Genomic DNA, 27,085 nt, shown 5'->3' with positions numbered 1-27,085 from the left:
AGGCCTTGTGTGGTGTTAGGTGACTGGGCCACACACAGGATCTCTCCAGTGTATGATGACTCAGCAGCATGCAGTGTTTGCATCTCCTCAACAGGGGCCATTTACTGTCATCAAAGGGGTCCCCTCCCATCCGCTTAATCAACGGGGCTCTCTGTTGCAGTCCTGTTCCACGGGCCCTGTCCATCTTTACCAGCCGACTGCCATATTGGTTTACAGCTACCGATACTGGTTTACTGATTCCAGGCCGAATTTGAAATGAAATGAAAATAGGATTTCTAATGTGCACTAATACCTGCGGGTGTCTAGGCGCTGATGCTCCATGGGGAAGAGAAGCAAGGTACCAAACCCCCGACAGCAGCGAGTTTACAGAGTAATGGCGGAACGTGTTTCACCTAATTATTGAAAAGCCAGGTTTTTAGCACTTTGCAAAAGATGAGCAGATTGTTTGAGGTTTCTAGGGTGAGTGGCACAGTGTTCCAGAGTTTAGCAGTCATCACAGAAAAACTCTTTCCTCCCCAGGTAGCCCTCCAAAACTTGGGCACAACCAGATTAGCCTGGGAGGCTGATCTTAAATGTCTGGCCGGGATGTAGCGATGGAAAAGTTGCCTAATGGAGGCTGGTCCCTTGGAGTGGAGAGCCTTGAAGGCTAAGCACAAGGATTTGAACACAACCCTTTTCTTAACTGGGAGCCAGTGAAGTGATGGAAGATACTTGGATACCGACTAATGTTTTGGGATCCCTAATAGCAGCCTGCCCGCTGTGTTCTGGACCAATTGCAGCTTGTCTAAGGTTTTCTTGTGGTCCGTCAGGAAGAGCTTGTTGCAATAGTCTATTTTAGCAAAGATTAGAGTGGTAATCACCGTTTTCCGCAGGTTCAGAGGTATGCATGGGAAAATCTTTTGAGAGATTTGAAGATGAAAAAACATGATGAGGTGATAGCATTAGTATGTCCCACAAAGGAAAGTTTTCCATGAAACTGAATTCCCAAATTTTTCACCTTTGGCACGGGAGTAGGGAGTGGACCCATTTCCTGAGGCCACCAGCTGGGGCGCCAAAATGATGGATTGTTGCCAAACAATAGCACCTCCGTTTTATCGGAGTTCAGTTTCAAACAGTTGGTAGACATCCATTTCCCAATCTGCAGCATACAGTTGTGGAAACAGTTAGCTATATTGTCAGCATTTTCTGTGACTGACACCACTATCTGGGTGTCGTCAGCCTAGGAGACAACCAAAAAGCCAATTCTTTTGATCAATAAGGCCAGAGGTGTAACATACAGATTAAAAAGAGAAGGACTCAGTGAAGACCCTTGTGGAACACCACAGGGAAGAGTGAAAGAAGTAGATCTGTGGCCGTTACATTCCACATACTGCATTCTGTCAGAGAGGAAAGAGCTGAGGAGACCATGTGTGGCACCTCCTACACCTAACTCAGACAACCGGTAGATCAGGAGTTGATGGCTGCCGACAGATCAAGTAAAATTAGGGCAGCATTCCCTCCTTTATCTAAGGTTGCTCTGTGGCTGTGATCAGAGCTGTCTCAATGCTATGTTGGCCTCTAAAGCCAAATTGGGAGAAGTCCAGTAGATCGTGTTCCTGGATGTAAAGAGAGAGCTCAGTGTTTATGGCCCTCTCTATCAGTTTGGCCGGAAAGGGGAGTCGAGAAATTGGCCTATAGTTGTTAGGGGTGTCAGTGTCCAAATTAGCCTTTTTTAAAAGAGGGAGAATTGATGCGACTTTCCAGCTTTTGGGGAAGTAGCCTGATCGAAGGATTTGATTAAAAATCCTTAGAAGATGGCCCGTAACTATACTTGAACCCAATTGGAGAACTCTAGGTGGGCAAGGGTCAAACGGTGAACCTGAATTCATTTGCCTGAACAGATTAGTGATTTGGTCTAATGTAAGGGGGGGAGCAAGAAAAGTGGGGTTGTTGGATTGGGAAGGTATCGCCACGTCTGGCTTTAGAATAGCTTTACCTCCTTTAGGATTGTTTAACCCAGTGGCCTGAGGGTTATCAAATGTACATAGTCCCCCATGGTCAACACTTGAGGTTAAAGAATTAAAAATCACTTCTATCTTGGTTTTAAAGAAAGTATCAAGGTTTTTGCAAAAAGAGACATCTACGTTCAGGTTACTGGCTGGGGAAGGGTTACTAAGTTTGACCACAGTTGAAAATAACTCTTTTAAATAAATCCATTTATGATTCTTCCCTTTCGCCTCCGCAGTCCTCTCATCTTCCGCCACCAGGATCTGTCGCACCCCCCAGGGAGAGCATGGATTAAGGCCAGTGCAGGTCATTGTCAGCTGGCCTGGCACTCACACTCCAGGCTTTAGTCGTTCATGGTGTCTTGACCCCGCCCCCTAATTTCCAGCATTTTGTGTTGCGCTTATAACTTGAAATGTCTGAAATCATGCCATTATGCCACGTCGATTAAAGTTCAGTCCGGGGAAAAATCCCATAACGGAAGCACAGATCAACACGAACAAACTGAAGGCAAAACGTTGCTTTTCACAGCATGTGCGATTTAGTCGTTTTTTTCTGCAAAATGCGTCTTTTTGTCTAAAATAGGGTTCGCATCTCATGTAATTTCAGGTAATTTCTCTAAAACTTTACATAAATATGCACACCTCTACTCAGTAGCCCTCTATACATTTTATAACTGTGCATGCCTGGACCAGCTGCTCTGCGAACCCTGTGCAGGAACATACTTACCCAAGGCTTTGATATAAACTTTGAAATATATTTACCTTGTTGCTTTGCAGTTGCTGAAGAGGATCACAGTGATAATGCCTGCTTTGCCTGCGTCCTGTTAAGCCATGGCGAGCAGGGAAATATCTATGGGACCGATGGACTGATTCCAATAAAGGATCTGACTACACCTTTCAGAGGAGACCGGTGTAGAACTCTAGTTGGGAAACCCAAGCTTTTCTTCATACAAGTAAATATTTATGCTATGAATGTTCATTATTAGTCTGTGTCATTATGTCATTTGTCAGAAAATGTAGCATCAAAAACTAATGTAAACAAACATGTTCCCTTGGATTGCTACTTTCAAGTGTGACAGTGGAATACATCTGAAATTAGCTTCAGCACAAACATTATTTATTTGTTTTGTCCCTTTCTGTCTGGCGGTAAAGTGAATTGGAGGGCATAACGAGTGAGAGACTGGGGATCGAAATAAAACACAAAGCTATTTATTCTGCGGTATTGGACCACTATATATTCATATATGTGCCACCTGATGAGAATTTTAGAACAGTATATTGAATGATATTCTAGGAGGCTTTCCAGATCATTAGAAGCTAAAACCCTCATAAACAGTTTTGCAAACTATCTCCCAAACCACCACTGCAGTGCAGATACTGCATCAGCCACAAGCTGAGAACCATCCTTGTACAGGAGTTCTTTCCCCCCCACATTAGCTCCTGCAACCATGGCGTTCACCAATTTCATTAAAAATTTTAAAAAAACACGTGGCAGGTTCCAGCCCATCTTGCCCTGGGGGATGAATCGATACATCATCCACATGGACAATCATGTGACTTATTCTCTTGTTACTTAATTTTTTTCATGATACCTCACTGTGGTCCCTTCCACTGCTATTCCTCGACCGATGTGGATCCTGAAAATGTCCCTAGAGAAGACCTGCATTCATAATGTCCCTGACACACTGGGGGGTTCGTTCCAGGAAATCATGGAACTTTTCTCCATTTTCTGTAAGATCATCATGGTTCTCATGGCATTCTCATACAGTAGGCATATCAGTAGAAATGACTTTAGATAGCCATCCAAAAATGAGATTTCATTGCAATACAATTTCAGCTGGCATCACGGTCACTAAATGGTAAATGGGTGTCCCCATTGCAGAACCACTCAGCCATGCAGCGGCGCTACCATCCGGATCAACCATCCGCTAAATGAAACAGGTGAATGAAAAGGAGTGCTGTGCCAACATCCATCTTTCTTGGCAGACGTTGCATTACTATTCTCCTTTACATGAGGCCAGCATTCTTCCTAATGAAAACTATCTTGATAATAATATGCACAATCACAATGATAAGGGGTTACGGTGATGTCAGAAAGAGAGGCTAGCAAGGACACAGATGGCCGTATATCCAATATTGCTTTTATATGTCAAAAAATGTATCAATTTATACATAAAGGAAAAGACATAATAGTGCTATGTGTCCCCAGTGAAATTGAAACCAAAAGTAGAGCAAAAGACTTATAAATTGGTGACAGATGTGACTTGGTTTCCATAAAAAACGACCATAAGCAATTATACAATGATCACAGCCACTGTGTACAATGATCAGGGCTGATTAAATTGGTTTGTTTTGCTAGGTTGTCGACGACGTTTCGACCCTTCAACACAGTACAGGGTCTCTTCAGGACCTATTGATGTAGGGACATCTGAAATGTAATTGCGCAGCCACGTGAAGAATGTGATACACCGGTTGAGTGAAAGAAGAAATAAAAGATACTTACAAGGGACCCGGCCGGGTGCCCTTTGTGTGTATCGGGGTGAGGGGCTGGCAACCAATTGGGTGCAGAGCGCAGTCAATGCTGCAGGATAAGGAAGATGATGTGTTCCGCCTGTGATTAGAGCGGAGAGAACTCTGGAGGTGACTGCACGCGCAGTGCAGTGGCTGCTATATATGAAATTCGGTAAGTCAACACGGGTACTGGATCGTGACTCCGTGTCCAGGGATTTTCTTATAATTGGTCAATGAACAGGTCATTGAACCTGGGTAGACAGATTATTCAGATCTACCTCCTTGCGATGCTGGGGCATGCACTAAAGATCTCCTTCTTTCAATTATAAGAAAATCCCTGGACACGGTGACCATCTTCAAATTCAGATTCAAATTCGATTGTACTGTTGAGAATGTCAGCTATCTGTCTTGCTGTGTGCATCTATAAAGTAATAAGTAACATTGTCATTTGTTCACTAGAACTAGATCTTCAGGGATATGCTTGCTTGTTTTGAAAAGAGTAAAAGTTGGTTAGTATGCGTGTACAATTACCTTTCAGTGTAAAATACTGTAATAGGATCTGTTACACTGCCTGCACCATTCCTCTCTTAGACAGGATATCCACCATGTGCGCATGGTATTGGTATATGATGTCCCGCTGTTAGTCAGAAAACAGTTGCTTTGAGATAAAACAACTACTCTTAATTGATTTTAAAAGAACAGCCTAGCCCTCTTGTTATGTTCTGAGACTTCATTCCTACCCATAGTTCAGGAGCCTTTTTCCTACTTACACCCTCATGCTGTAAACACGGTAACTGCAACCATGTTTTTCCTGGTGATCATTAGTAGCAGAGAGTCTAAAAGATGGTTCTCCACATTTTCAATGAATACTCTTTCTTTATTTCTGTTAAGTAAGTAATCATTTATTAAGTCTGATAAAAATCTTACATTAAATCGCACAAGGAATTATCACCGATACGTAACATGTTAAAATGGGTTTCAACCAATCATTCAGTAAGTACTGAAGTCTCTGAAATAAAATTGCATGAGAACAGTCATCATAAAATGGTAGAACCATCCCTAAGTTCCTGTTAGCTCCACACTTAAATAGTCGATGAAGTTTAAAATTACAAGAATGCAAGAATACAACATATGAGGTTGATATTATTATCAGGAAGGATTAGGTTCTCTGGCAACCTTCATAAAGAATTTAGTTGCTCAATAGAGATCCAAAATACTCTGGGAGATAGGGCAGTATTTAGACCTTCCTTGCATTGTCTAATGTTGTTTCTGGAGAAAATCTGCTTAAGTAATGCTTGAGTCTCACTATTCATCCCAGGAAAGCAAAAATGTATGTGCAGTATGGATTCTCCCTCATGACTGCATAGCCTGCACCTGTAATTTGAGATTTGGTTATTGTTCCAGGGCTGCCTTAGTTCTTTTATTGGCGACAGCAGGAACCGCATACGGATGAACGAAAGTCTTACTGGTTCACGTATTGAATTTGTTAGATAGCGCTGAACAGTGATAATATTATGCAATTCCAGGTGTAATGCAAGTATCTGTTTTTAGCCAAATCTGGGATGTCTGGGGTCTGTCTAAGCAGCATTACTGTTGTTTTTATAATAGATTTGAAGGCCACATACAAGATATTACTTACTCAGATTGGCTGTGCCTTCAGATCCCTAGCTGAGTTTCTTGGTTACATGACCCATGGATTCTTACGTAAGACAGTTTTTTGCCAAGAGAGGCCTGATTTCATCTTTTAATGTTGCCTTCTTTGCTTTATTGACCGGAAAACAGTATGCCAAGAATATTGCTCTACATGCAAGGTCGTGACGGATTAAACCAAATTTTAGTCCAAATTGTGAATTCGGGGAAACTGCGGTAAATGAAAAATCTTATGAAAGGTGTTGCACTGTGTTAGTTCTCCTGTTGATGCAAAACGACTTAGAAAGGCTTGATGACCATAAATTTTTGATGATAAATGTTTTGCTCTCGCTACTCTGTGTGAATCGCGCTGGCTGATAGACTGTAGAGCTTTGTATTGAATCTGCAGAGGTATTGTGCTACTGTGGCTCCTCTGTGTTTCCTTTTTGATAATTGGTATCTCTGTGTACCTTTTTCTGCAAGCCAGATTCCCAGATATTTATCAGGCGTGTTGTATCTGAGAGTGAAAGGGCTGGAGTGCCAAAGTTTTTCCTTTGTTTTGGGGTATTTCCCAAAAATCATGACTTTTGAATTTGCCTGACCCAATTCTCATTTCTCTTCACAGCTGTAATCATTTAATGTAATTAAGGTCCTTTGCAGACCGATGTATGTTTAATCTAATATAACGATGTTGTCTGCGTACTGTAATATTTGCAAATGATGGCTTTCGATCTTTGGGGGGAAGATCATTAGAGCATGAGTTGCTCTAATGTCCGCGGGGTGTAGAAACTGAAGAAAAGGAGGACAAGAACACAGCCTTGCTTCAAGCCCATGTTGGTGCAAATTTTGTTTGATACTGCAAGTCCATTTCCAACTTTCCCTCTCAGCCAAGTGTCTGAGTACAGTGAAATAATTGGCTTGAACTAATGTAGGTGGGGTGCCCCATGCTGCCAGCTTTCTCCACAGTATCTGGCTGTCAAACGTATTCAAAGCTGCTGTTTAATCGAAAAAACATGCAAATATTAGTAGCCCTTTTTGATTGATTGCACAGTCAGCCAGAAAGGATAATGTCACAATGTTGTTCATTGTGCTATAGGAAGGTCTAAAGCCTGTTTGGAATAAGGAGATGATGGTTATGTCATTCGACCAATTTTCAAGCACCTTGTTAGAAAATGGTTTTCTGGTTGGCAGAGTATGAACTCTGTCCAACAAGGAGCCACAATCCTAGTCAGGGCAAGTGTAGTACACACTTGGCATGGAGTAGTCAGGCTAAACTAAAGAGGCAATGTATAAAGTATTTGTTGACACATACACATTAACACAGTGAAAACACAACAAAAGTATTTCACGCTAGTTTAGAAAAATAGCCAATATTTATCTGAGTAAGAGAAGACCAAAATGACAAAAATCCAACATACACAAGTCATGTTATAAATTTTTAAAGATTGAATCAAAATGAAGTGCTTAGAAACCTATAGCTCATACTGGAGCTATCTGGTCGCACTTGACCGGGACAAATCCAAAAGTTCCGTCCTACCGCAATGGAGTGCTAACCGGGTACAGGAGTCACGCAGACCGCAGTAACAGTACCGTGGATGCATCGGAACTCAAAGATGATGCGTGGTGCAGAGGAAGTGAGGCGTCACGGATGCAGGTGAGGCATTGGTTCCCTACGGCGGTGCAGGGTCGTTTAGACTTTAACGCACAAGGATGATGCAGTGCGCAGAGGAGGTGATGCGTCAATTGCTGGTGCAAGACCTCAGTTCCTGAAGGCAATGCAGTGTCGATGATGCATCGATGCAGAGAGCACATGCATCGATGTTGAACCGCCGGGCTGCAGGCGCTGCATCGGTTGTAAGCCATGCACGGCTGGGACTGTGTCGAAGTCAGAACGGTGCCCTTGGAGAAACCTAGAAAACAGGATGTGGAGAGTAAAGTCCAGTCCTCTCACTTCTGATAAGCAGCAGCAGGCCAACACAGCAAAGCAAGCAGCAAAGTGGCAGTCCCTCCTGGCAGCACAACAGCTCTTCTTCCTGGCAGAATGTAATCAGTCGAATACATGTTTGGAGTATATGGTGTCAGAGGTCCAGTACCTATAGCGATTTTAGCCTTTGAAGTAGGGAGACTTCAAAGAAAGGTCTTTGTAGTGCACAAGACCCTGCCATTTCTGGCCCAGGCTCCAGACACATTCTCCCACTACTGCCAGTCTCTGCTAAAATACAAGTAGTGAGGAGTGTTATCCTGAGTAGGCTGGACTACTGTAACTTCCTGTATCTTGGAGCTCCAAATTCCCTGATACTAAAGTTACAAAGACTCCAAACTATAGCAGCAAAGCTAGCTTTAAACAGGCAGCGCAGGTCCTCTGCATCTCTAGCTCTAAGAGATCTTCATTGGTTGCTGATCAAGCAGAGGATACACTTTCAATCTTTCTTCATTGTTTTTAAAGCAGTACATGGTCTGGGTCCTAGACCACTGCAGAGAAAATTCACGTGGTATACCCTCCAAGAAACCTCCGCTCATCGACAGCAAATTTGGTCAACACCACAAAATTTAAAAGAGCTAGGACAGGAGGGAGAGCTTTTGGCTTCACGACTGTGGCATGAACTCCCAATAGACATCAGTCAAAGTGAGAACCTGATGCAATTCAGGAAGAAGCTGAAGACTTGGCTGTCCTCCAGGGAGGAGTAATACTTAGATGTAGCGTCTCCGATTCATCTTGTGGTTTTACTCTGTTTTTCCCTCCTTCTATCACTCTTGGGTGGCCGATCAACTACACCACATAAAAACAAGGTACTCTCCCAGCACCAGGATACTCGGCGGGTGACAGTGCGTGACTACTGAGAGGAGAGGGAATGGGCAGGTGAGAAGTAATTGCTAAAGAGACCGTTGCGATAGCGGTGAGATAATCTAGAGAGAGGTGACACAGAGGTAAGAGGCAACTCAGTGAGAGGTGGGGAAAAGAACTGGTACTAGATAGATGATACAGAGAAAGAGGTGAGAAAGAGAAAGTGGTTGCGCGAGGGGGTGAGACATATGTGTGAGACAGGTGAGAGAAGAACTAAGGAGTCAAGTGAGAGAGGCAGGTGAAAAAGACATCCCATCGAGAGGGTGAAAGAAGAGAAACAGGTGGGAATGACTGAGAGAGAGTATGAGATAAGTGAAGGGGAAAAGAGAAACTAACGTGAGAGCTTAGAGAGAGGGAACAGGTGAGAGAGTGAAAGCTGATAAAGAGACTGTAGTTTAGATGCAAATAGCTAAGAGAGGTAGGGAGGATTGCCAGGTGAATAGGTGACAGAGACAGCTGCAAGAGAGCGGAGGTAGGTGAGAACCGAAACAGAAATGGAACAAGTTGAGGGAAAGACGTGAGTGTGTAGGTAAAGAGGCAGATGGCTGAGAAAGAAACAGCTGGGTGAGAGAGGAAGGCAAGTAAGTCGGAGAATACAAAGACAGTGACTGGTAAGAAAGACAACTGAAAAAGACAGAGAAGGTGAGAGACATCGTTGGTGGAGAGAAATGTTAGAAAGAGGCAAATGAGAAATACGGGTAGGTGAGTGATAGGAGTGATAGACCAGTAAGAAAGAGATGGCTGAGGAAGTTAGACAGAGGTGAAAGACTTGTGAGAAAGAGATCATCAAGAGATAGAGAAAAGTAAGAAAACGCTAACAGAGATAGAGGGGGAGACAGGTGAGGTAGGAAGATGGGAAAGGCACACTAACAACTGAGAAGTAGACAGCAGAGGGAAAGAGGTGTGATTAAAAAAAGAAAAATACAGATACTTTTGAGAGAGAGCTACTTGTAATGGATGAGACAACTGAGTGACAAAGAAATTTGAAAATGAGACAGCTGAGAGAGAAAGATGTAGAGAGGGAGGAGGTGATGCAGTAACAGGTGATATTAACAAGCATTTGCAATGCAATAGGTCTCGCATTAGGAAAGTTTGAGCTTTTTGTATTGTAAATTGACAAATTTTTTATTTATGTGTTGGTATTGAAAATATTGAAATTACTAGCTTTCTCATGTACAATGTCAATAGTTTTAACTGTTGCAAATGTGACACCTATAGCATTTGAAATGCAATATGTGTTGTATTTACATGACTTAGATGTATTGATATTACAAATAACAATGGCTTTTAATTTTTGCAAATAATTAATACTTAAATAAAAGTTAATGGAAATTATAATGGCTATCGTTTAAACTTTTGTTAATAACTCTTGTGAAGATTATGTTTAGTGTATTTAATTGCGCCTAAAATTCAAGAACAGAAGTTAAATATTATCATTTTTTTTGTGCCATTTGTAATAAAGCCTAAATATTGAGAGAACATATTAGAGCCAGTTGTTGTTGAATGGTTTGTACAGATTGATACTGTGGTGGCGGTGAGTGATGTTGTGGTGGTGTCGAGTGAGAAATTAAGCCCCTGGAAAGGGGGGGGTGGAGGTTAAGAGTGGGAGAGAAGAGAAGCGGCAGCTAGGGGAAAGAGCAGGATAGACGAAAGAAGGGGGGAAGGAAAGCATGGGAGAAGGAAGGCAGGTGAATAGGAGGACCCGTGTGACAGGAGGCAATAGACTGCTGGAGAGAAAAAGAACAGCGGAGGCACGAAAAAAGAGAGGGAGAGCAGGTGATGAAAGCAAGAGGGAGGTAGAGAGGGGGCAGAAAATGAAAAAAGTGCGACGCATAATAGGCATTCCGTGAGACACCTGTTAAAATTAAGCCCATGGAAAGGGGGGAGGTTAAGAGTGGGAGAGAAGAGAAGATGCAGCTAGGGGAAAGAGCGGAAGAGACGGAAAGAAGGGGGAAGGAAAGCGAGGGAGAAGGAAGGCAGGTGAAGAGGAGGACATGCGTGCGACAGGAGGCAATAGACAGCTGCAAAGAAAAAGCATTTGCAGTGCAATAGGTCTCGCCTTTGGGGCCTTATAAGTATTTAGCCATGCAGCATATTTTCTGCAGCTGGGGGCCAGTAGCGGTGCCACAGGGATGCAGGGAAGCGAAACAATGTGTCTCCAATCCAGGACCAGCTGTGTGCAAAATGCCAAATACTGAAGAATTGGCTACATTAATAAGGTAATAATGCCCTAGAATTAAAGGGAGGGGTTGTTAAAGCCATATCTGAATTTAGCAACCAATGGCCCATGCCACTTGCTTCATGCGAGTGCATAAAATACAGATAAATACCTTTCAGTTAGAAATTTCTCTTTTTCATTTTTCACTAGTTTTGAATGTGTATGTATGCATGTATGAATGCATAGGTATATATAAAGCGCAAAGCTAGCTGCAGTGCAATGGAGTTTTGAGTAACGGTGGGAGTCCCGAGTTAAGATTTAGGATTGTTTTCAGTCACGCAGAATGTTCGAGGGTAGCAAAACCTATATTTACTGAAGAGGTAGATTTTCTGATCATTTGTGTGCTGTAGCAATATAGGAACAGTTCTAATGTTGATGGGGATGTTGGTCCAAAACTTGGGAGCCTAGATGGAGCAAGTTACTCTTCTGGATTTCCCTCTTCTTTTTGCAGTCCAATCTTTGATACCCCGGTTCTTATTTGTATTTTTCTGACCACTATAGAAAAAGCGACAGCACATCATTTTCTGCTCTCTGCTTAAACCCAAGAAGACCTCCAGGTCCACTGAGGTCTCCATCTCGGTAGTGCATAAGCATCGCAGAGTCTACGGACCGTGGCTATGGAATGCAAGACTTGCTTTTTATGAATTTTCCTTTTTATCGCAAAGTTAGAGTCAAAGGCTCCTTTAAATAGTTTATTTAGTTTATCACACAACTTGTACAGATTTATTCTGAAGTTATCACTTGATGTTTTTTCTTAATTCGGATCCTGGTCCTTACTCAAGCCATGCAGCGACTCTTTCCGCGATTCCACTCCACTTCGTATCAGACAATTACTCGGAACAATTATGATGAGGTGAAGTAATTCTCTTCTTGTTTCTCTGCCGCTGTTAGCCTCCTTCAAGAGCAGGCCACGAGTACTGCATCTTGTAGCAGCACCAATGCACTGCCAGGCGACCATTTTTACGGTGCACTCCGAGTGGGAGGTTAACAAATGACCATAACTATTCGTATTGCATCCCTCACCCAATTCTGCGGCAACTTGCTATTCTCTAGTAGGTGTAAAAATCAACAGTCGTTTTAACACCTCACCTTGAAACATTACATTTAGCAGAAACTGTTATTGACTTGCCCTGCATTGTTTTCCGGGTACAAGGGTCAGATGCCATTTATTCTACAAATTTCCCTACTAAGAGTCATGGCCATTTTTCACACACTCCCTATTTCAGAATAATCAGCAGCATCTAGACAAGGCAAATTTTCATACTTTGTCACCTCCTAGTCTAGTCATACCTCGTTCCAACTCTCTTGGAAACACCATTATTTAACTATTTTAAACAGGTCACGTAGGCTTCTCTAAGCAATTAATTCACAGCAAGAGGCGATCTTCTTAGATTAGCACAAAAGTGAGCAAATGCTCTAAAAAAAACAGCCAAGTTGCTGGTTTGTGAATTTCCATTTAGATGCACCTGTAATAAATAGACATAGTTGAAATCCCCTAGTTTGGTTATGTTAAACTTGTTTAACCAAAAAAGTAAGCAATTCAGACAAAGTACTTACTCTCAAGTTTAACATATTATTCATTTTAGGATAGCATTAAAACATTTCTGTTTTAATTTGAGCAGAGTTGTTTGTTTCACAGGGTTTGTGTACCTTTAGGATTTTATTGCTATGAGAATAACGAATAATGATAGGAAACCTTGCTTGGATGATTTGACAGGGCCATTCCGCTCATTTCTCATCTGATACAGCCACTTTAACGATGCTGTCTACAAGTACAAAGTACTCAAAAGAGTAATGCACTACACACAAAGGCTATGGGCCATATGTAGGAAGCCAAATACCGGTCGGTAACGGCCGATTTTCGGTAAATATACCGTTACCGACCGGTATTTTGGCTTTTGCTATGTAGGGGGCATATTTCTGGATTTGGTAATTTACCGAATCCAGAAATGATATGTAGGTAACACTCAAATGAGTGATGTGTAGGGAAAATAATTCGGTATTTAGCACCAAATATATGTTGGTGCTAAATACCGAATACATTGCAAAAAGCAATAATTTGCTGGTCTAACAGTGCCATGTGGCAGACATACATGCCCTTAGGGCATGTATGTGCGCCACATGTGCACACATGCAGGAATCAGGGGTGCAACAGGGTGTCACTGTGACACCCTGACACCCTTGATTGTGCTCCCCCCATTACCGAATCGGTATTTACCGATTCGGTAATGGTAACTGGCATCCCATTGATTCCTATGGGTCTCCTGTCCCATAGGATTCAATGGGAAGGTATGCATCATTACCGAATCGGTAAATACCGATTCTAAATTACCGACCCATTCCGAATCGGTAAATATTACCGATGGATTACCTACATATCATTTACCACTTCATAAATACAGAATCGGTAAAATTCAGTATTTATGAAGTGGTAAATGTTAGGCTACCTACATATGGCCCTTAATGAGGTATCAGTTTGAAACACAGACCTACTCACTAACCAGTGCTATTACCCTTTAAATACTTCCGAGAGAAGGTGATTCTTAAAGTATCATATGAGTTCTAGCAGCAAGAGACGAGTGGCTTCAGGCCATCACCAGTGCAGTTTAGTGTGAAGAAATGTAATAAAGGTCCCCATAATATTCAAATAAAGGTCTCAAGAGGCTTTGAAGCAAAATGTATTCTGATTCTTTCAATAATTTATGATAAAATTCCAATTTAGCAAGTCATGCTTGGATGCCATAAGACATATTCTGCTACTAGCAGCTGAGTCAACAGTTCAGTAAATAATCGGTCCATAACGCGACGTACCAATTAATTATAGTCAGCAATAGTGTTATTCATAAAATAGGTTTTGCCCTAAAATGAAATAATACCCTACGAAGCAATACATAAGCGCATCGAACAATCAAATATCGATAGGTATCGTAATAGCACAGAGAGCCGATCACAAAACCAAAATAAGATATTTGCAGACTTTAATAAATCGACTTTAATAATAAACATTCGTAAACCCTAAAGAAATCATTTATGTCAACTAGTGATCAATGTGTGTTGGACAGGGAGCTGTTTCTCCTAACTGCGAAGATGGATTACTCAGCGTGAGCGTGTACAAACAGTTTGTGTACTTTGTCATATTTGCTTTGCCCTGAGGGATGGAAATTAGAACAATGTTTATCCTGAACCGCCTAAAGGCAGAGGTAACTCGTGAAAACATGAAAGAACAGGCCTTCATGCACGTCCTCTCTTTAATTTTCTAAGCTAGAAAAACACCTTGAATACCTTGGTAACATTTCTGCAAAAACCCTGCTGCACGCTTCACATTCCAAACAGCACCGCTTCAAACAACGTAAAGGAAACCGGAAGCAACTGATTATTTTCAAATGTTGACCTCAATCCTAGGAAGTTAACATCTGCCAACATATTTTGTCTGCAAATTAATATATATTTGGGTTAACAAGGCTAGCCTATGGACAGGCGCACTTCGTGGGAAGAAGCTGATGATGGGAAGGAGAAACACCGGCGAGAGACTGGTGAGATCAGGTAACTAAGAACTTAGCAGAGGAAGAATGTGAGGGTGGATGCTTTAAGAATCTTGATGATGACGGACAGGCTGTAATAGTTAGAGCTGTCAATGAGAAATAGTGGAGCAAAGTTTTGGGAATTGCGTTGGTCACATAGCAATTTGGATGTTCCGGTACTGATATTTTGGGGGAGATTCAAAGAGATGAGGGCAATAATACGGATGAGTTTACACTCGTCAGCTTCGCTAACGGATCTTACCACCAATTCTCTCCCAGCAGGTGAAGTTGTTTGACTCGCTCCCGGTATCTCCTCCCAGTCACGGGATGAGCCTTCCGTCGCCTATTCGCTTTCTCGCACACACACGGAACGGGTGCTGCAATGGCGGAGCCACAGGGGGGAAGCGAAACCACTACGGCCACAACCCAACGAGCAGCAGAGGGCGGGGGCGCGTTAAGTGGCTAAACAGGGACGCGCAGGACGCTCAGGGGCAGCACAAGCGGATTTATGGGAGGGGCAACACAGGCAAGCGACAAACCCGTGCACGCGCGAAATAGACAGCAGCGCGTAATGAAAGGTACGCCAATTTCACTGGATTTTCTATTGTAGGTAGTACAGTGGGTATACACGAAGCAGCTCAGCGGTAGAGCTCTGTTATTTTTGCGACGTGCGTTCCACCAGATCGATTCTCGGTAATGCCAATCTTGTCTTTTCCTGATGCTGTTTCAGCCAGTGGACGCATGTAGGTCGGGTTGGATAGCCATTATTTTATCAGACACGACTGGTATTTTCATATCAAGGTTGGTAACAGTGTGAAAATAAGGAAAATGTACTTCTTTCCCTTTTGATAGTTGTACACAAAGTGGCAAATACAAAGAGAAATTGTAATTTCTGCTTATGCGTATTACATAGTGTACATTACCGTTCTGGATTATTGTTATGGCATGTTTTCTAATAGCTGGAAGTTGTTGGGAGGTATTGGATGCGACTGCCTCTTAGAGTATCCGCCAGATAAACTGCTTACTTCTTTCTGTCTGCATCTCTACCAAAGCTGATAATGAAAAAGCAATGACGGAATCACTTCGTTTCTTTCGTCTCACAAAAGTAAATAATCTGTTAATGCACGTGCAGAAGAGGATGTTTTCACTGGTTGTTGGGGTTTAAAGAATCCTGCAAGTCAATCTTCTGGTGATGATAAAACATTGAGAAGATGCATCACTCAACCAGCGCGGAAATCAGGGATACAAGTGCGTCACCCCCCAACACAGCGCGCGCAGCGTAATAGCGTCACGAGTCTGTGGCAGCTGCGCTAGTCCATCATCATTCGGGAAGCCGATTGGAGGGCACGCCTGTCAACGCGCACAAGCTGTTCCACTGTGAAGCGCAGCGCGTTCAAAGAGCAGAATCGGCTCGTGCCCGGAGCAGAATCGGCTCGTGCCCATGTCTGTCTCCCTTGGGAGGAAACAGGGCAACAATAGTACTCGTTGGTGGCAGCGCTTCGCGCTGCAACGCCGGCAAGACCTAAAAAGGGAGAGAAGAAATATGTCCAGTTGGATGGAACAGATATGATATAATAAAAAATGTCAGGAAAGAGGAAGGCGGAAGGAGAGCAAAGTGAGATGAGACAATAATGGGAGGGACAGATTAGGAGACAGAGACCCACAAGATGGTCGACAAGTGAAGAAAGAGAGATTTGACAGGAGAGGTGAGAGGAACAAAACTAGTGCAGATAGGGATGGCCCACAAAACTTAGCATAAACGTGTTAATAATCTGGCACAGTAGTACAGTTATACCCTTCTCTATTATGAGATGATGGGCATGTATTCTGCTCTACTTTGAGAAACCAAAGGCAGGATTCTAGTCTACTCCAGTGTGCACCTTCTTTTGACATGTCCAGTGCTACCAGGAACATGAAGCCGATAACAAAACATTTCAACACAGAAAAGTAGGAGATAGTGGAAAAAATCAGAGGGATTTATTTTTCCCATTCACTAACACTGAAAAAAAGGGCCATTTTAGATGGGCGACACTAGAATAGAGTGCTTTTTGACTTTAAAAGTCTGGAGTCTCCTGTCTGAATAGAGGTTGTTGGCATGTATGGATCAGGCACTGGTGTGAACTTAAAAGTCTGCATCTGCATTGGGGAGAGTTCAGCAGTAAAAGACAGAACAGGCATTTCAAAGTGCTGCTCCATGTTTCACTGCTTGTGGACTGGCCTGCCTTTAGATGGTGCACATGCAACTCCCAGAGACCTTCCATAACCCATCGGGAGTATATTTGATATTTGATATTTATTAATTTATATAGCGCCCGAATCACCCCGTAAGGGGTATCTCTGTGCCTAGGATGGTATGCTACACTAATCATATGCCTACTTGACATAATTTGTGCTCCTTTTGAGATTCTCTTTGTGCCTGTGGCACTCTCATCATTATGTTGTTCGGAGATGGGCAAAGATTTCTCATTTGCATTGGGCACGCCTACATTGAAATGAGGGAATGCCCTCTTAGTATTGACCATGTGTGGAATGTGTGACTAAGCAATTACACTAAGGGTCCGATTACGACTTTGGCGGTGCAGTGCCTGGTCCGACCGCCGCACCACCAAAGCCGTGGTCAGACCGGCCGCCAGATTAGAAGTTTCTTCCTGTCTTGTGGGCTGGCTTTTGGCATTCACACAGCAGTGACTCAAAAAATGGGCACCACAATGGAAATGCCAAAAACAGTTCCTGCACGGCATGGACTAAAAAGTCCATGCCGTACAGGAACTGGGCATATGCACACAGGGAGACACATGTTGTGCCCCCCCCGCATGCATCTCCCCATACGGAGGAGGCACAGGGAGCCCTGCAGGGCCCCCTTTGCTTCCTCTCTGCCACGGTGTTCATGGAGGAGGAACCTTCATGACACCACCGGCAGAGAGGAAACTCATAATATGCTTGGCAGGACCACGATGATCTAACCAAGTATATTGCGGCCTCCTGACTGCCACAACACCGCCAGGGAACGCTGGTTCCCTGGCAGCTGTAGTGGTCGCACCGCCCGAATTGTAACAGGGTGGTCGGGAGTCCGCCACCCCCTATAGTCTGCCAGTCCGTGGACTATCAGACTCGTAATTGAGGCCTAAGTGATCTTCATGCATCTGCAGCCCCTTTCATATACCATGAGTGTCTGGGTGAATGGAACGTTATAGACAAATGATTGATGAATATTCTGTGATAAAATGACTGGTATTTCCTTTGCCAGTTTGATTAAATATGTTGTTTCAGTATTACCATTTTCTTAAAGTTTTTTAAAAAGTAAGACAATAAAACAGTCATGTTTTGCATGTGGGTATGCCGGCAGTGATTCTGCATATCTGTATGGGATAAGACCTCCTTTGGGGCTGAATAATTGATTCCCGGGCTGGTCAATAGGGCCACAACTGGATAGCTCTTAAAGTTTGTCTGTCAGGATGCTATTACTGTGACCATGAGTTTATCTGTTTCAGTATGTGGTTTGTTTGTCACCCCGTTTGTGTTTGCGATTTCTTGATAGTTAATAGTATTGTAAGATGCTGGAGCTATTAATAAAGCTATATTGTTGCCATCAGGGTTGGTAAGCAGAGGCATTTCATTGACAACTCCAAAGGAAGTATTAGGTGGGAAAAAGAAGAATGACTTGACATGTAATGAAGCGAGGATTCTTGAAAGGAATTTTATTATATTAGGTGCAAAATTGGATACACTTTTTTGCCTCCAGGGTTGGCCCACTGTTGTTTGACCTATTTGCAGTGGTGTTTTTCCTCTGGGGTTTTGCTGTTTTTCTATTTAATGGACGTAATAGTTGATTCTGGAATAGTATCTATTTGGTTTTGTGAACTGATTGGTGGATTCATACTGTGATTGAGACTGTATTCCTCTTTTCTGTGGCCCTCTGCACAGGTTAATAGGAAGTGGTGGTGAATATGATATCCGGGCCCCTATTGATGAGTTTTACTAAAGAGTTAACTTTAAACAAAGGATATTAATGGCCTTAAAATTAACTATGAGCTGCTTTAGCATTTCTGGCACACTGCACAGTTAGTTGATAATCGAGGTACAGCTGCATCTTGAGTTTTTAGTAGAAAAAGAAGTTGATATTAAATCTACTTTGTGTTGCAAGATATTCCATTTATTGAGGAAGGTGTTCTTTGGTGACACTGATAGAAGATTCAGATGAATTTGCTTTCAAGCTCTAATGTTTAGAGACAAAATCAGATATCAGCAATTTATGCAGACTGGGCCAATGTGCTATCTGTATTTGAAGATGTTGCTAAAATGTCAGCTTGTTTTTGAGATTAATTATTCTTTGAGGCTTTTAAACGCTTGTTCTGGGTATAGAAAGTTGAAAGAATAAAGGTGAGTAGCGGTAACATGCATCGTTTTTGTAGTTCAGATCTGTTCATGAAAACAGTAGTCTTGAGATTGTGCAGAGTAATTTTTATTCCTTATAGTTGAACGAGGTTCCAAAAAGTAAACCGAAATGTGTAGAGAACAGCCAACACGTGTTTTGGCCTTTCCTGGTGCACAGGCCTAGGGCTTTCTCAAGGTGGATGTTCAGCAAGGAAAAACTCAAAGGAAGTCAACAAGGCATCACAAAAATCTCATGGTAATCAATTGTGGTCTGAAGAAACAAAGGGGCATATTATCAACGGCCAGCGATATTTATCGCTGGCCGAGTTTAGCGATAAATTTCTTATCGCAGGCTATCTCTGGAATTTATCGCACTGGTAGCTCATTATTAACAACGCGCTTCTCAAGGGCGATAAAAATTCCAGAGATAGCGAGGTTATTGCCGTTTTGCAGGGAACATCGCTGGTTTTCCAGCGATGATCCCTGCAAAACGGCGATAACCTTGCTGATACGACCCTGTGGTCGTATCAGCATAATCCACCCCTATGTCAAACATAGGTAAGTCAGAATTCTAGCAGACGTTAGATTTTGGCAAAAACGGCTGTTTTTGCCAAAATCTAACGTCTGCTAAAATCCTGTAGGCTGCCTTGTAAATATTGAGATGTGAACATCAGCGATATTTGCAAGGTAGTCCATCCGGGGTACGCCCAGTGATGCCCACTTTGCATCTCATTAGAGATGCAAAGGGAGGCGCTGGGAAAAAGGGTGCTAACATGCGATTATGCATGTTTGCACCCTCTTGTCAATAGGACGATAGCTTTATCTCCGCTTTTTTGGCTTTTTAAGACAAAAAAGCGGAGATAAAGCCCTTGTAAATATGGCCCAAAGTAATGAAACAAGAGAGACGAGAGAGAACAGATGGATCAGATAGACGGAATGAGAGAGCTAGGGTGAGGATACAAAGGGGCTGTATTGAGTGTTTTTACCAAGGCTGTTCCCCATTCCGGCTCTGGGCAATATTCCTTTTGGCAATTAAAAATCACCTTACATTAATTGCGTGCCTGGTTTATAACATATTCATTGTATTTTTTATAACAACACTTTAATTTTTACAACATACTCGTAGTATTTTTCATAACAACACCTATTTAAGTCTATTCTTTTCTTTGTACTTATAGCACTTGTTATCAATCCCATTCACCAAGCACTCAAGAACACAAGCAGTGTTGTGGTTTCACACTACTTATAAGCAACATTCAGTTTCTAATTATTGGTTTAACTTTTCTTAAGTTTTTTCCATGTTGGACCTTCTTTACATAAATATTTACAGTGTGGGGAGTCACACAGTCTCCAACAATGGAGATGAAATAACGGCCTTAATTTGCATGTGGGGTTAAGACAGAGCATCCAAGACTTTAATGACTTTTTACACTTAGTTGAATGAGTCAGAGGGGAGGTAGGTGATTATTCTCTACACTACATGGGGAGGTGCCCTTATGGTTTTAGATCTTCCTACGATTTCAATTCAAATAACTGTAAGCTCTTGTTCTCTTTCAGAGAGACCATTAGACCTTTCTTAATTTCTTCTAAATATTCGTATTTGTCAGGAAACGCTGCCTTCTCAACCCCAGTAAAAATCATTATTCAAACTTTGATGGCCTGGAGAGTTCAATCACTCTAGCAAGATGTCAAGAGATAATACAATTTCAATTGACCAAGGATTAAATAGATAAAACAACACTCAGAAAGGTTCCATTTTGAGTTTCAGTTTTGCTGTCCCCTTTTGTCTTGGTCCTCAGAGTTTGATTAACTTTTAACAGATCCCTCGAAAGGTAGCAAACATTATTTATATATTAATAACGCTGATGCTACAATAGATATAATAGTATTAAGCTTTGTAGTAGACATATCTCAACATTCATTTCCTGTCCCACTTTCTGTTACGCAAACTAGAAAGGTCTGTGTTTACATTTACTGTAAAATAATACCAATGACATATTAAGTGGGGCACCAATACCACTTAAACATAGATCCATATCTCAATGTAGAGAAATGGATGAAGCGGAGACTGACCAAGAGCTGGTCAGTGCTAAACGTAATTTATATTCACATGGATATTCTCTTTTCAACCAAGGAATGTTCCACCATACTATATCCAACACATGTCATTTTTTAAATATTTGAGTCAGCCCCCCCCCCACCCGTCACATAAAAAGCTTATATTTAAAGCACAAAGCCCTTTTCATTTGATGTACAAAGCCTGCAACTGGCAGACATGCCTACCCGGTTTTATTCTATGAGGAAGGCTATCTTTCAGGAAATATGGTTGAATTTGGCTTTTGCATCATTTGCATTTTTGTGTTGCATGGGTTTTCGTAGGAATGCGTCAGTTCTTGAGACTGGTGTGATCTGTGCTGTGGAGGAAAATTGTGAACAATCTTCCCATAAGATCTTTAATTATTCTTTTCAAGGACAAGGATGGCAATTCAGGTCTTCTCCTATGAAGGGAGTATAGAGAGCCTTCACAGATGAATCTTTGAGGCCTAGTATTGATATGTGTAGCTGTAGGCGGACGCAACCTTTATCCTTGCACAATTTGTAACAATGTTGGCATAACCTTTGCCCGCTTGATTCCACTCTCTCCATGAAATAGCTAATGGCTTGTATTATATTATTTGCCAACTCTCCCTTGTCAGTGAGCAGGAAATGGCCCCAAACCAGGTTGATTCCTCAAGTGACTTGCCCAGGAAGTCCTCGACTCAGCACTGCCATGTCCAAGAAGGGATCATCAGTATCACATGACATTTGCCCTGTGATTGTTGATTATTCTTAGTATCAATAGAGTCAGGGAAACAATCACACAGAAATCTCTCTAATCACAGTATTGAAAACACTTCGCCCAGAGACCAGGGTTGCCAGTTTCTATTGGTGAGAGCCAAGCATTTCCCTTCTTTGGCTTTTAGTGGGATACCAGAACATATGAAAGAGAAATACAATTTTTCAAACTATAAGTTATAAATACTGCTGAACTAAATATATTTTCTGTATTTGTATTATCTTGCCGTATTTTACACACATTGCTCCTTTTAAAAGGAATAATAATGAATAGAGTATTTCATTTTCTTAGCCCACTTACATAATTTTATCTAGTGGTATTAGAAAGTAACCTTTCCTGCAGTGGGGAGGTGGGGAATAGAACCATTTGTCTAGTACCACCAAATCACAATAATCCCTGCAACTGGTGCTGACTGATCTCTAACTTGTGTTTCCTATTTCAGAGTGAGTACCAGGTACATTGCCACATCGTGTGTGCTATAAGGTCTGATAAAAATCTTGTGTTTGAGTATCAATTTCGCTCCTGATATGCAAGTAGATCTCAGGCCCCCTTGCTATCCTAATTCAGGACATGGTGGTGATGCTTATGTGAGCTCACATATGCTCACTTCGTTTTGGCAGAAAGGATTGCAATACCAGACAGACTGCTGTCTGCCACGGACATGTGCAGATTTTGCTCTTCTGCTGTTGAGTGATCCTGCACTGCCAGCTCTCCCCAGTAGGCTCCTCCATGGTAAAGTTGGGTAACACAGTGGCAATGGATACCACAAGTGAATATCACCATATGTGGCACTGTCATGTAACAAACACCACGGGAGGCCTAGATGGATATAACAGGAAGCACTTTATTATTTTTAGGCGGTACTACAGCCCATACAACTTTAAGGGAATCTTGTTCCGTCTTTCTCTCCTGCCGTCTTGGGTCCTTGTGCGTCGGTTCATCTCTCTTCGGCGGCGTGGCTGACGTCGGTCTTCCCTTCGGGTAAAACACAAGGGAGAGGCGATTAATATCTCATCCAATGTACAAACAGCCCCCTATGACTCACCTACACCCTCCCTGTTACTACTCAAGGGGTGTCGCTGCGGGCTAACTGTGTACAGCACACAGTGTGGGGACTGTACAGGACCAGGTGGCCAGGATGTGCGTGGGTGGAAACAGTGGGCGTGATTATGGCGTAGGGAGAGATAATTCTTTCTTATCCCTTATAATCTGTATGCCCCAAGCTCCTAACCTGACCCGTTGATTTGTCTCAGCTTTCTGGCCCACCAAAAGCCTGCAAACACAAACTTGTTTAAGGGGAACACAAAATAAGCAACCGGTCCCTGGGTCACTGGGGTTTGTGGGCACGTTAAATGCCCGAAAAGCATACCTGGGTGAAAACCCACCCTCTCAACAGTTTCACGGGCGCACGGGCCACTTGGCTGAAGCCGTGGCCCTGGGAGTGAGCCACGGCTACCTCATCCAAAACGCCTTCCCTTTGGCAGACCTCGAACTCTGTACGGTGGTTCCGGTCCTCCTTCTATCCTGTGACAGCGGTTTTCATGTCCCGGTCCTTGTCTCTCGTCTCGGTGCACATTCTCTCTTCTCCTCCTTCTGTTTCCGTCGATCTCAATTCCTTCCCCTCGCCTCCTTCCCTTGCCTCAGTGCTCCCTTCCGGGTGCAGGCTCTGCCCTTCTGCAGACGCGAAGAGAATCTTCACGGTGCCCCCCGGGCTTCCGTTGGCAACCTCCGAGAGTGCCGTGTCACAGGCACTTTGCACAAATCATTAGGGTCCAGAAAATACTCTGCCATGCAGGGCACCTTAAATTCTAGAGTAGACCAGATCTTCTCTCAACAGATTATTGTTGCTGCCTATGGCTCTTAAGGAGCATTGCTTTTGCGGTAGTCAAATTATCACTTTGCATGTCAACATTTGGAATGATAGTTTTATCAGAAACATGCTGAGGAATTTTGGGTTTAAGATTGTTATCCACCCCATTGTTTTTGTTCTGGCATAGACATCTTGGCTACTTTCAGATAAAGGGCTCTCTTACCTGAGTGGAATTGCAAGTTTTTTCCAATTCTTCCAGTGCCTGATTTTCATGTTTTGGTGGTGCTATTGGTTTGGTCTGATATGTGCCTTTCTTTGGATTTTACTCAATCAATTTCTCCAATAAAATTCCCTCCTAATTGTTTATGCTCTCGAACTTCATCCTCTTACCTGAGTATGACATGGTGGGACAAGAAGGACCTGGATGTGAAGACCTATCTGCTTGTCTGGGACTTGCTCTGTCATGCTCTTTCCCAGATTTGTGGATGGTACAGTACAGTTGTCCCCAATTTCCCAAGTTGTTTGGTGCATGTAAATCTGATAAGAGTAAGACCTCTACCTATTCAGTACTTCTTACTGGAGAAGCTCGACAGTAGTCATGGGTCTTTCTTCTGCATCAGCGATTCAAGCCTCACCTTGTCATCGTCAAGTTTGGACGTCTGAAGTGATTCATATGTCTTCTTGTCAAATACTTTGTCCTCATCATATGATGGCAAGAGATTAATATAAACTCAACTATCCAACAGCAAATATGTTTCTTCTAGCCACACTAGTGCCTAAGGATTGCTTTATTGCCAAGTTGTTCCCTGCTCTTTTTACTGCGATTTCTATGGCAACTTTTGATTCTGATACACTCACCTTTAGGATATCTGTGACTTTTTGATCCAGTATCTGTGACTAGACCATTCAGTAGTGGAGCCATTCAGTTCACATGTCTTTATCATATAATAAGGTGATGATTGAAGTATTGACAGCGTTCACTGTATTTGCTTCTGTGGTGTAATTTCCCCTTTCAAAAGCAGTTGCATGTGTGCCACACTTTCTTGGCAAACAGCATGGAGCTGAAAAGTTAATCAACTCAATACAAACATTTGGTTAAGCTCTCAGACACTTAAGTGAGTCTTCTGGTGCTTGGTATTTCATGACAATTCTAGTAGGACTTTTTAAAGGGTCAGTCATGCATTCATAGCCAAGAAGGTGCTTTAGAGGGTTTGGTTAATAAGGTGGTCGGTTGTAAAAGAATATCAATACTTTTCTGGACTACATATGCTCCACTTTGGACATTTATGCAGACTTTGTCCTGGGCGGCACTGAAGATCCTTTCAATCGTTGGACCCGCGAGAAAACAAGCAAATGTGATCACTTTGGTGTCAGATGTATGTATATGCTCTCCGTCGCAGGGGTGTTAACCCAGCCTCAGTCCTCAATGCTTCAGTACAAAGATTACAGTGAGAGAGAGACTCCAGAGGACACGTGAAGGGGGGAATAACAGTGAGCTAGTAGCAGAGAAATGGTTCTTGTGTAGTCAGGCAATTTAGTAATAGAAAAAGAGAAAGAAGGAGATGATTAACAGAGACCATGACCACAGTTAGTACCCACACCTCTGCCTCTACCGCATTAGCTTGACTGTAAAACTCTCATTTATGTATATACTGTGCTGGCTGCAAATACTGATATACAATATTACTTACTGTTGCAGACTCATGTGTTTAGAGTGGATTATTGTATGAGTAAAAGTCAAAAGTTGTAGATATCTGTAAAGAGAAGACTATGCGTCCAAGAGCAATGTTTGGAAGCAGATTTGGACTGGAGTTGTTAATAATTGGTTCATGCACTGCTTTCCCAGTTTTAGTTCAAGAACCCACCCACAATCTGGCACTGAAGAAAAGAGGAAATCACTCAAGCGTGCTTAGTTCTGGACACCATGCAAATTTATATTACAGAACAATATAAAACATTGAAAACAGCCAAGTAGGAACAAAGTTGTATCTCAATATCCTCTGGCAATACATCCTAAACAGTAGCTTCCACAGCTCTTTGAAGATATTGAAGACACAAGAACAGGAATTAAAAAAAGAAGATTGTGTTCCAAGTGGCATCCAAATGATATCTGAATTCTTAAACCCATGAGTGAGAAGTGCAGTCCAACAAAAAGTGCTTCCTGTGTTATAGTTAGTTGTGAACCTCTCTAAATACTTTCCAACCCCTATCATCACTGCTGCCCTCGCTTGTCAGCCCTGTCAGTTCTATTCCAGACATTGGACTAAGGAAACTAAAATAAATAAAGATGCCCACCGCCACCATTGTGGGATACTTTGGGAAGAATAGTGTGGTTTGGTTTAATACCAATAGTTCATCGGAGCCACGGGCAGGCAGTATCTTGGGCGAGAGAGATGCTTTGACGAATGTTTGACTACAAGCTCCCCTCCCCTCCTATGTTGAAGCTCATGGGGCCCTAATTAGGCAACCTAAGTATTGTTTTTAAAGAGAATACCAAGTTGGTATTGGACGAATGTTTTTTTACCGAAGGTGCATATTAGCCTTTGACAGTGACTAGGCTGACCACACTAGGTAAAAGTTAGAGTGGTAAAAGGGATCAACAGCCTAGGTCCTGAAGAGAAGCATAGGGGTAGGCTTTGAAACATGTAGACCCGAGAGGAAACTGTCGATTACAGCACTTTTTCCTCCTTTTCCCCACTTTTATTAATACCAGCTATAGGGAGTATTAAAGTTTAGTTTTCCATGCATCCAGGTATTTGTTAACCCACTTATCTTCTGATCCTTTCACTCTCACACCAAATACATTATTTCACTTCACTTGAAAGTGCTCCCACATATCTATAGGTCGTAGCACGGCCAGTCCCGCAGCAGGGCGGGAAGAACCAGAGGATGCAGCATGCCACCAAGAGACCTTTTGGTGGGTGATGGTTATTTTCGAACACATATCGTTTCTCCCATGTTAGAAACCGAATGGTTCTCTTGGGTTTAGTCACTGTCGGTAAGAATAGCAAGTTTTTTTTTAAATTTAGAGTGGACTCACTTCGTTTCTTTATTACTTATAGAGGAGGCCGAGTCCACGACTTATTATACCTCTTCACTTCCTTCATTATTTTGCAGCTTGGTTTAATATCAAACAAGCACTGTGCACAAATATATATATAGGCTGGTAAGTGCTGAATACCTTGGCTACACCTCACTGATATCGTGAACTGGAGTTATGAAGAATCTATCCCACCACCCCTGTAGCAATTACTTGAGGTCGCAACCCCATCTCTGAGGCTTGGTAGGTGGACATGGGTAGCCTGGCTCTCCTTAGCAACAATTGCTTATTTAGTCCTGAGCTTCAGTCTCGGTGG

The 27,085-nt window shown here is 42.5% G+C and overlaps 1 protein-coding gene across 4 annotated transcripts in view; it reads left to right on the top strand.

Annotated features, from left to right (window-relative positions):
- LOC146866982 (caspase-7-like) overlaps positions 1-27,085 on the top strand; it is a 182,255-nt gene that overhangs the window by 119,853 nt on the left and 35,317 nt on the right. For all 4 annotated transcript variants that reach the window (XM_085603353.1, XM_085603352.1, XM_085603350.1 and 1 more), the window contains one exon: positions 2,763-2,938. In XM_085603353.1, the coding sequence (XP_085459479.1) occupies positions 2,763-2,938 (176 nt within the window). The remainder of the gene's footprint in view (positions 1-2,762; positions 2,939-27,085) is intronic.

Source organism: Triturus cristatus, chromosome 1_2, assembly GCF_964204655.1.
Source record: "Triturus cristatus chromosome 1_2, aTriCri1.1, whole genome shotgun sequence".
Lineage (NCBI taxonomy): Eukaryota > Metazoa > Chordata > Amphibia > Caudata > Salamandridae > Triturus > Triturus cristatus.
This window is presented reverse-complemented; position numbering and strand designations above follow the sequence as displayed.